Below are 11,100 nucleotides of genomic sequence, written 5' to 3' on the forward strand. Positions count from 1 at the left end.
AAGTCGAATACGTAGTCGAAGTTGGAGACACATAAGCAGACGACAACAATGTGGGCAACATACAGCTTCATATTCATATTCATCATCACGCAGCCGCTCATTCTCCGTGGCGTAAAAATCAAGTTCGGCAATAATTTCCCTTTTGTGCCAAATGATTCCATTTTGAAATGGCTCTGATATCATTAGCTTATACCGTGTTCACTACTTTCAGGACTGGGGCATTTGTGTGCATTTGCTTGAAGAAATTAAGTTTAACTTTCCAAGTAAAAAGTAAAACTCAAAAAACTAATAAATATTAAACTTAATCCTTTTTGGTGGGATACAATCTTGGGGACACTCTTGTATATTTCAATGCTTTGACTTCAAGCTTCGTGTATTGAGAACTGTTATTTGCAGGAATATTAGATCATAATTTATTTGAAGGAATTTTTAGGAAAATCTCTCTAAACCTTAGCAGTAATCATAAAAATAAAATGCTTTACTTCAGTAGCGAGAAAATTTCCTCCTTGTGCGTATATCCAAAAAAATAAATATAAACTCGTGTGGTTGTAATAAATTTAACTTGACCTATTTTCACTGACACAATTTTTTTCTTATTTTACAGGGTTGCCTGAAACTGCTGTCACTGCACATTAAAACAAACTTCTGTGCACCGGGCGAATTTTTAATCCACAAAGGAGATGCGCTGAACTACATTTACTATCTTTGTAATGGTTCGATGGAGGTCATCAAGGATGATATGGTTGTGGCTATTTTGGGTGAGTGATAATAATAATGTAATATAATAGACTGGCGCTTACACATATGTTAGTGTTTGGGTGAGTGATAGGAGAGAAGAAAAATGGCAATGCAAATTAAGTGCGTATAAATAAAAAAAGGGAGATAGCTTATTATGAATATATAAGTACGTGAAATTGATATCCGAATCCCACACAGTAAGACAAATTAAAAACCAAAGCATAAATTTTAGTTTTATTTTAATTTATGTCACCATATTAATTACAAAGTACTATATAAGTACAAATTTCATGTATTTTTCTTGCTTGAAGTAATAGTTAAAAAAAAAAAATAATAATAATATTTACCATGCCATGTGCTGTGTTCCATTTACATATATCGCTTGCAGGTAAAGGTGATTTGGTGGGCTCTGATATCAATGTTCATTTAGTGGCCACATCCAACGGCCAAATGACAGCGACAACAAACAGCGCTGGACAGGATGCAGTGGTGCGGAGCAGTAGCGACGTGAAGGTGAGTAAATTTGATAATTTATAAATAAATATTAAGTACGTATTCGTCATGCCCAAAGTGTAAAAAAACTGTTGTGGATCTCTGTAAACTATTTAGAACCGCTAGAAATGGATTTTCGGAGATAAGCAAAGAGCTAAAACTGCTCAACGAGAAGTTCAAGAAGTATGAGGATGAATTCAAAGAATTTAAATTATTAGATACTTCCTCCTCCTCTCCTTCTCCTGGAAAAGGTCTTAAGAGACGTAGGAGAGGCGTGGAAAATATTGTGTTGAATCCCATCACTGTGGACCTGGATCTTCCGCAGAACCGCCCACTTTTGACTCCAGCTATGAACAAAGAACTCATAAGCTTTAACACACCGATTCCTCGGCGGACTGAATCTCCCCAACCACGTCCTTCTTCTACTGGAGCCTCACTAAATTCCTGTTCAACAGCTTCATCTCAACCCTCCACCACATCTGAAGCCATCTCCGATTGCGTCAACACCGTTCCAATGCAAGTAGTCGCTGCTCCTTCCAAAAACTCCACAACTACATCTCAACCCCCTACCACATCCGAAGCCATCGTTGCTCCATCCAAAAAGTTGACAGCTGTTCCGCAACCCCCTGTTCCGCAACCCCCTACCACATCTGAAACCGTTTCCGATTGCGTTAACCCCGTCCCGAGGGATTTAATCGTTGTCCCTTCCAAAAAATCGGTCTTTATATCTAGGTTTTCAAAAGATACCACTGTCGATGATGTGAAGGGGTATTTAACTTCCAGGCTGATAGCAAATGAGTTGCATGTACGCAAGTTCAGATTCTCGTATGAAAGAAGCATTTCTTCTTTTAAAATAGACATATCCGAAGACTGCTTTGATAGAGTAATGAGCCCATCTTTTTGGCCAAGCGGTGCCTTCATTCGCGAATTTGAATTTAGATCTAGACCGCAAGGGCAAAATTTGGCTCAACTTCCGCTTTCCACCTCGGCATCAAAAAACTAATAAGTAACCTCACCATTAGCATTTACTACCAAAATGTGAGAGGTTTGAACACAAAGCTATCAAGGTTACACTTGCAGTCCTATGATTTTGACTTCAAAGTACTGGTGTTTACTGAAATCTGGCTCAAGCCGAATGTGTTCAACTCGGAAATTTTGTGTCCTAAGTATGAAGTGTTTCGAAACGACCGTTTAAATAAAAAAGGTGGAGGCGTCTTAATCGCTGTCCAGACTGACCTTTCTTCTGAAGAAATTGAGTTCACTGACACCGATGAAGTTGAATTCCTCTGCGTTCGAATAAGATATCATTCTATTAGCGTTTATCTTGTTGCTGCTTATATACCACCTAACTCGAGCCTTTCTGTTTATTTAAAACACTCCTCCTTACTGCTCTCTCTACATGCCATGGTGAAGCCCTCCGATACTGTTATTGTCTTGGGTGACTTCAATCTTGCGGGTGTTTCTTGGGATCTAATAGATGGTATTCTAGTACCAAATTCCTCTCGTGATCTCTTCAATCAATTTTTGAACGATCTGTCAGATCTTAGTCTTTACCAGATCAACTCTGTTAGTAATAACTTAGGTAAATGTCTGGATTTAGTTTTTGTGGACGGTGTTTCCAACGTCACAATAGCCCCTAGCTATGCTTTGATTACCCCTGTTGATTCTCACCACCCACCACTAGAATTGTCCTTGATAAATTCACGCAACTCATGTTGCTTTATCAGTAAAAAATCAAGAGCGGAGCGTTACTCATTTAAAACAGCAGATTATAATAAACTTAGGTTAGAGATATCGAAGATAACTTGGCCCCAGTATGATGGGAATGCTGAAGATAGTGCCTTACATTTTAGCAATTCCTTACGCCACATTTTCAGTAAAATCATTCCTCTTGTTAAGGAAGCTAACGTAACGTCTAACGCTCAGTGGTTTACTGGCGAATTGAAACGCTTAAAAAATCAAAAATCCAAAGCATTTAAGCTTTTTAAAAAATCTGGCTTGTCTTCTCACTACTCCGCGTACTCCATTCTTAGGCATAAATACAATGTATTGAACAAAAAGTGTTACAATAATTATATTAACAGGGTTCGACTCAATATAGTTTCTAATCCCAAATCGTTTTACGCATTTGTGAACACTAAGCGTAAGACTAACGGTTATCCCTCAACATTGAAGTTAAATGACTTAGTTTCCAGTGACGAAAATATTATTGCCGATATGTTTGCTGGTTTCTTCGAGTCAAACTACTCTGCCAGTTCTACATCTTCCCAACTGAATTCGAATCTATCTAGCTACCCATTCGATCTGCCATCATTTGATTGTATCCGAATTCCATCGATATCTGCTGCGGACGTCCTCATTCATTTGAATTGTTTGAAAATTTCATATACAGCTGGCCCAGACGGTATACCCACAAGTGTTCTTAAAAGTTGTGCAGAGTATTTGTATAAGCCTCTGGCAAATATTTTTAATGCTTCCCTAAAACAGGGTGTCTCCCCATCTTCCTGGAAGGATTCGTTTATCTTGCCACTTTATAAAAATGGAAGTAGGACTAACATCGTAAACTATAGAGGAATTGCGAAGCTTTGTGCTATTGCTAAAGTTTTTGAGGCAATCGTTACGGAAGAACTATCTCACTCTATTACTTCTGCTATTGATCTATCGCAACACGGTTTTTGCAAAGGTAAATCAACTGTATCCAATCTTCTTGAATTCACTACTTATGTGTCTAATGGGTTTAAAAACAATCTTCGAACGGACGTGATTTACACTGATTTCAGCAAGGCATTTGACAAGGTATCTCATTCAACCCTTATATATAAACTTGATCGAATTGGCTTCCCTCCTATTCTTCTCAGCTGGCTTTCTTCTTACTTAGTGGATAGGAAACAAAGAGTAATTTTTAAAAATTGTACCTCCCGGCCCATACATGTCACATCCGGCGTACCTCAGGGCAGCCATATTGGTCCCGTCTTGTTTATTTTATTTATAAATGACCTTCCTAAGGTGTTGAATTACTCGAAATGCTTAATGTACGCTGATGATGTTAAGCTCTTTAAGTACATTAGTACTGCAGAAGATAGGGAGCATTTGCAAGCTGACCTAACCTGCATTTTCGAATGGTGTGAAGCAAATTCCATGTCACTAAATTTGAAAAAGTGTAAATTCATGACCTTCTCTAGAAAATCGTTCTATCCAAATTCGTATATGATATCTGACCACAATGTTGAGCAAGTGACCAATTTCATTGACCTAGGTGTAACTATGGATCCGAAACTAGAATTCAAGTCTCACATAAACTCCTGCGCGATTAGGGCTAGAGGATTGTTGGCTTTTCTTAAGCGCTGGGCCAAGGAGTTCAACGATCCTTATGTCACTAAAGTTCTCTTTACCTCTCTAGTTAGACCGATTTTGGAGTATGCATCTATAGTATCCTAGCTATCAAATTCATAGTGACAGGCTCGAATCAGTGCAGAAACAGTTCCTGTTATTTGCCCTCAAAAATTTATGTTGGGACTCGTCTAAAAATCTCCCACCCTACAAGGATCGCCTGAAGCTTATAGATTTGCCGACGCTTCAGAGTCGTAGAGAGATGCTTGGTGTTCTTTTTTTAATTAAATTAATGAACGGGATGGTCAGTAGTCCCTTTTTACTGAGTGAGATAAATTTTTGTATTCCTACAAGACCTACGAGACATTTTAAACCTATTGTGTTGAGTATTTGTAAATCAAACTTTGAAATGCATGATGCTTTTCGGTGCTTATGCCAAGATTTTAACAAGCATTATGATTGCATCGACATATCTGAATCGCTTTTTGTAATAAAGAAAACATTGCTCAACAAGTTAACTAAATAAACTAATATCTGCAACCGTGAACGAAAAAATTACACAATATCTATGACTGCTTAGTACAATTGTAACGGCTTCGTATATTTCCGCGACCGCGTAGGACAATAGGAGCAGGGATCGGAAACTCGGCCTTTCCGACCTCGCCCAACAGTTCGTCTATAGCGTGGAGCGGAAACTAGGACTTTCCGCCTGCCTCACTTACAAAGTAACGACTACGGGAACATGGATCGGAAGCTCGGCCTTTCCGACCATGATCAACGGCCTGTAAACAGGGCGGAGCGGAAACTAGGTCTTTCCGCCCGCCGCACACAAAAGTAGACTGGAGACAAGGCCTCGCCAGCTACCCATATTGCTATTGAATATCATTGTTATCTTTACAAGTTAATATTTATAATTATTTCACTCTGTAATGTATCACACATACTTAAATATTCTAAATCTTTTTATCTCAACTGTCTGTAAGAAAACATTTTTCTGTAGACTAAATAAATAAATAAATAAATAAATAAATAAATATATAGTCTATTTATACATCGATGTATTCCCACATACCTACAAAGACCTCCTCATTAGCAGATCTTTCAATGAGTCTTTCGATAGACAGAAAAGAGCTTTCAAGATAGTTGCCAGAATTAACAATTTTTATACAGGAGGGCACTTATATAATAGGGTATATAATGTTCGGTTTCGCTTGAACTTATACTTCTTTACTTGTTCTTACCAAAGTCTGTGTGTAGATGATAGACACATTAGGGAATTGTCCTGTAAAGTTTGGCCCAAATAAGCTTCCGTCTCGTAAGAGGTTCACTATTACAAAGATTTTATAGGACTACTAAAATTATGCTAAATCTAGATATCTCGACCGTATCTGAGACGGCACAAGAAAATCACTCCAATAAGATCTTTTTACTTTCCTCGACTCTTTTTATATGGCAATAGCTGGTTTTATCCTTTTCATTCCAAATTACTACTCATTTCCTTGGCGGTTTGCTTTGTGCGGTTAGAGTCATAGTAATAGCTGACTTTCTAGGGGGGCAAAATGTATACAAAAAAAAAACATTTTTGGACCCGCGTGGCTGATTTTTTGTCCAACTTGGTTTAGAACTATGTAAATGCTTTTCAAATTAACAAAAAAAAAAAAAGAAAAGAATAATAAAACATTTGAATTAAAATTTATGACGTAAGTACATATCGACTGCTGAGTAGAAGACCGATCTATCTCGGCAACCAGTTCGAAAACGCCCTATCTCAAAAAACTGTTCAAGAACGCCCTATTTCAGAATTTGATTGAAAAACACCCTATCTCAAAATTTGGTTGAAGAACGCCCTATGGCACTTCAAAATGAATTGAAATGTGCTGAGATAGGGCGTTTTTGAATCAGCTGCTGAGATAGTGCATTTTTGAAATGAATTCTGAAAATTTTAAATGAAATAAAAAATAAAAAAATTAAAATTAAATTAAAAATTAAAATTAAAACTAAAATTAAAATTACATAGTACATACATACATATACCTTTTTAATGCAACAGCGATCCGGAAGTTCACCATGGCTTATGATGAACATTAATTTCCTGGCTAATGAACATTAATGTTGGAGAGTAAACCACAAACCGTTTTATATTAAATTAAGTGTATAATAACGCGGCATTGTTGGAAGTAATTAATGTGTGTCTGTACAAGGTGTAAATGCGTGCGCGCACGTTTTATATATATTATTGTTGTGAGTTGGTTTCATTTGCGACACTAATTAAGCATTTAAGAACAGCGGTTTCATAATGAACCAAAAGCGTACCTTTGTGAGTTGAAAAAAGTTTTGAAATGTAACTAAACTTTTCTTTTAGACTTTTAGGAGTATATATGTAATTGTTAGCACCATTTAAGAGGCTCTAGCATTTAAGCCTTAAATACGATTAATTTTGCTTGACAACAAATACTTTTATTCCATTACATACATATGTATTTATTTGAAATTTTATTTCAACTTTTCTTTCCCCTAGGCGCTCACCTACTGCGATCTCAAGTGTGTTCACATGGGCGGCTTGGTCGAAGTATTGCGTCTCTATCCGGAATATCAACAACAATTCGCCAACGACATTCAACACGATCTCACTTTCAATTTACGCGAAGGCTACGAGTCTCAAGATTCCGAAATTGGACCATCCTTTCCTCTGCCGAGCATCAGCGAGGACGATGAGAACCAGCAAGATGGCGATGGCGGTGATGATGAAAATGAAAATGGTGCTGCCTCGGCGGCGACTGTTTCACCACATCACAGCATTGCCACCCCATCACCCTTACATGGCCGTTCGCCGCTGTTGGGCATGAATAGTCCACGCTTGATAAAACTTCATCCACGCGGTCGCTCACTAATCACACTGCGTGAGCGTGTGGAACGCCAGCGTTCGCTCAATATAACATCCAGTTTGGATACGGGTTCGATGGATGAAGATATGAATGCAGAAGAGTGTGATGAAGATGTGCGTAGCTTGAAGAAAAAACCTTCGATGGAGCGTTTAGATTCGCAGGTGTCGACGCTGCATAACGATGTAGCACAGCTGGGTCTGGAAGTACGCAACGCCATACAGGCGTTGCAAGAGATGACTTTTTCGACTATGGCCTCGCAGGTAAGCTTGAAATTTCCACCCGCGCGCTCTATACCCAACATCTGCGGCAATGGCAGCGACGCTGTGGGCGTGGGTAGCACTCTGCGCTTCGTGGCGAGTAGCAGTGATGATATGTCGCTGCAACGCTCCTCATCGCATCCGCCGGAGATATGGGGACGTGAAATGCAATTGCCTTTAGGCAGTGGCGCAGTGGTGTCAGGAAGTGTAACCGCCGGTGAGTGTGGTGCGGAAGGACGCATAAGTGCTAGTGGCAGCGCTAAGACTAATTCGCCAGCGGCGCCAGAAGTACCGAAAATGTCGCGTGCTACACAAACTGATTTCTACAAAATAGACTTTCCGGTATTCGAGCGTTTTGTGTTGGCCAATCCGCGGCTAGTGCTCGGACTACTGGGCATTGATCCTGCGATAAAGACTGAAATTGAATTGCTACAACAACAGCAGACGCTGCAAGTATCCCCGCTGAATACCATCGAGGAGGTGATATCACCCGCCGAAGGCCCCAGCTCGATTACCAGCTCCAAGGAGCACTTGCTAGGTGACAATGACAATGGCTGCAATGGAAAGTCATATGCGCCGATTGATGATGAGAACTGCAATGACTACCGCTGGTCCATGAAATATTCTGTTAGCAAAAGTAGCAACTGCTGTCGCTCCACCGAAGCACTTCTGCAGCCAATTGAGGAGCAGCAAGAACGCCTGCAGCACGCCAATACATCAAAGCATCGCACGCCACAATCGCCGCCCGCACGCTACGAACACTACATGTCGACTGCAACAAATGCGACGACAATCATAACAGCAACGGCAGTAACAACGTCGGCAAGTGAACAAGCGACGAACTTGCGTGTGGTTAGCGAAGCGGAAAGACCAACAGCTGCAACAGCGTCACATCGTTCGGCACGGCGTAACTCAAACCAAAATAACTCCAGTTACAGCCAACATCACAGCAACAGTAACAGTAGTCTCTCCAGCAATGCGTCTACACACTCGAACAGTAGTAACAGTCCGCCGGCGCCCAACCTAGCTGGCGTACTTGGACATAATGGGCCAGTCAGTGGCGCAGTAGCTACAGCAGGAGGCGCAGTTGTAGGAGGAGGAGCAGCAACAGCAGTAAGCGGTGGCAATAGCAATGCGCCAAGTAACAATAGTAGTAGGCGCTCCTCTTGGAAGCTACATCGTTCACACAGCGGCGACTATAAGCGGCTGCCTGAGGCGCTCGAAGATTCCCCACCCGGCAAAATAATCACAGCTGCCGCCGGAACAACCACAACATCTGTGACACATTACGCATACAGTGGCACAGGGGCAGCCGATGAACATCTCGAACTTTTGGCTAGTAGGCGTTCATCACGTGCCAGTTGTGCGTCAGTTGTTAGCGCGTCGACGGAGGCGGCGGTTGTGAACAAGCGTAATAGTTTGAATGCGAATCGCTCTTTGCTGAGTGTAAGCGCTGGCATAGGCGGTGCAAATGGCGGCCATGCTCATACGAGTTATCGCTTCTCTGCCGGTGATGCTGACAAATTGGAGAAAGGCTTAAAAGGTTTGCCATCTACGCGGTCGCTAAGGGATGCGAGTGTGAATTAGGAGATAAGGCAAAGGTAGCACATGGCAGACGGAAAATGCGATTAAAGAAATAGAGTAGGAGGGTATGTTAATAGAATGAGATACTCCTGTGCACGTGTGTGAAAATAACTAGATATACCTAAATCAAAGACAAAGTAGTTATGTGTAAGAGAGAGTCAGAGAAAAAGCTTGATCGTGAGATACATATGTAAATATATGGAAGAAATGGCCGCTTGAGAGAGAAAGAGACATCTTTGTAATGTTTTTCTAAGTGGATAGATGATACACTTAGGTCTTCTGTGTGTAAAAAGAAAGTTATCGGTCTTTAAATGGTCGTCTAACGTGTCCCCCTTGGGTTAGGTTAGGTTTTCGCGGTCGACTGTAACACGCTTATGCTTAAGGCGCCTGTGGGGTAAGTAACTCCCAATCCCTCCTAAAACTATTTAAACTTTGCAGGAATTTTAGAAATCCCTGACTTCTACGCATCGAAGGTCTTCCAAGTTATCCAAGAATTGTCTACCCACAGTAGAGCGTCTTCCTCTGGATAGACAAGGGCACTGACACCACAAGGGCATAGTCGTTTTCTAATCCTCTTCAACTTGACAGCTTTTGCAGTAGTCATGTAATCGTACGTCGTACGTAGTCGTTAGGCATGATTACCAATTATGCGGAGTCCTGTTATAACAGTTACTAACATACTGATATTATGCTTATTTAAGCTCGGTAGAAAGCCAGTTCGTTTAGCGTAGAGCACCGCTCACAATTTTGTTGTAGTTTTGGAGGTGATTTCGTAATGCCATCTGTCGTTAGCTTTTTTAGTGAGCCTCTGGAAAATAACTGGCTTGCAATTTCCATCCTCAACAGGGAGTTTGGTGCAAAGTCATGCCAACTGATCACGTTTACAATTCCGCGGAAACCATATCATCTTTTGCTTTGGCACCACGGATGCTGTTGACTACTTCGTAAGGGATTTGCTTGCCGAATGGCTGTCAGTGAAGATGTAGACATCAGTTTGGGATATCAAATGGCACTTTATAAGTTTTGTGGCCTTGTGGTCGATTACCATCAGTTCCGTTAATGTGGCCCGGAAGACTAAAGCAAATCCCCTTCCCTCAAGCTTTGAGCTATCTTTGCATACATGGATCGACTGGCTACAACTTAGAACGTCTGGAAGTGAAGCACTCTCACTGGAAGCCTCCCTATTAATTCGGCGTGAAAAACGCTGCAGTATTAGGATTGTCAAACTCTGATCCTTCCATAAATATGGCGGTTCACCCTGCTTCCACATAAGTCGGAGCGGTTTACGCAGTAGCTTCTCTCTGGAATTCCGGTAGAGAACATATTTTCGTAGAAAAATATTGGGCTACACCAGTAATTCAGACTAAGCTGGGTTGATGGAATGGTGGCTTCAACTTTTTAGTGGCCGGAACAAAAGTCCCTCCACATATAAAGCTGTTTTTAATCTGGTTGCTTAGCAACTGGCTTGGTATCTGCTGAAAATATCAGTAAGAAGAAAACTTTATATAGTTTATACGGCCTTACTGGGTGTAAAGGCCAAGGAACGCGTAATCAATATCTGTCTTCTGTCAGTGGACTTTTCTAGCGCCAGCTCCAATACATCGATCCCTTAGAAAATTATGAGTCCCACATACATACATACTTCGCTCGATTTACTCGATTGTTCCGTAAGATTCCGTTTCCAATCCAAATTCGTGTCACAAATCATACCGAGAGTTTCACCTCTTTCTGTTGAACAATCGAAAGAAAATGCAGGAATACGTAGTTTGTCCTTTTTTTGACAGTTCGGCGCAGTGGCGTAGCCAGGGGGGGGC

At 40.9% G+C, this 11,100-nt stretch overlaps 1 protein-coding gene across 1 annotated transcript in view; it reads left to right on the plus strand.

The window, feature by feature from the left end:
* LOC108367501 (potassium voltage-gated channel subfamily H member 8-like) overlaps window positions 1–9,509 on the plus strand; it is a 63,831-nt gene extending 54,322 nt beyond the window's left edge. The window contains exons 10-12 of the mRNA XM_017622119.1: window positions 605–758; window positions 1,127–1,251; window positions 7,079–9,509. Of these exons, the coding sequence (XP_017477608.1) occupies window positions 605–758; window positions 1,127–1,251; window positions 7,079–9,289 (2,490 nt within the window). The 3' untranslated portion in view covers window positions 9,290–9,509. The remainder of the gene's footprint in view (window positions 1–604; window positions 759–1,126; window positions 1,252–7,078) is intronic.
* The last annotated feature ends 1,591 nt before the right edge of the window (window positions 9,510–11,100 follow it).

The sequence above is a fragment of the Rhagoletis zephyria genome, unplaced genomic scaffold (assembly GCF_001687245.7).
Source record: "Rhagoletis zephyria isolate East Lansing unplaced genomic scaffold, Rhagoletis_zephyria_1.1 Rzeph_scaffold_02704, whole genome shotgun sequence".
NCBI classification, from domain to species: domain Eukaryota; kingdom Metazoa; phylum Arthropoda; class Insecta; order Diptera; family Tephritidae; genus Rhagoletis; species Rhagoletis zephyria.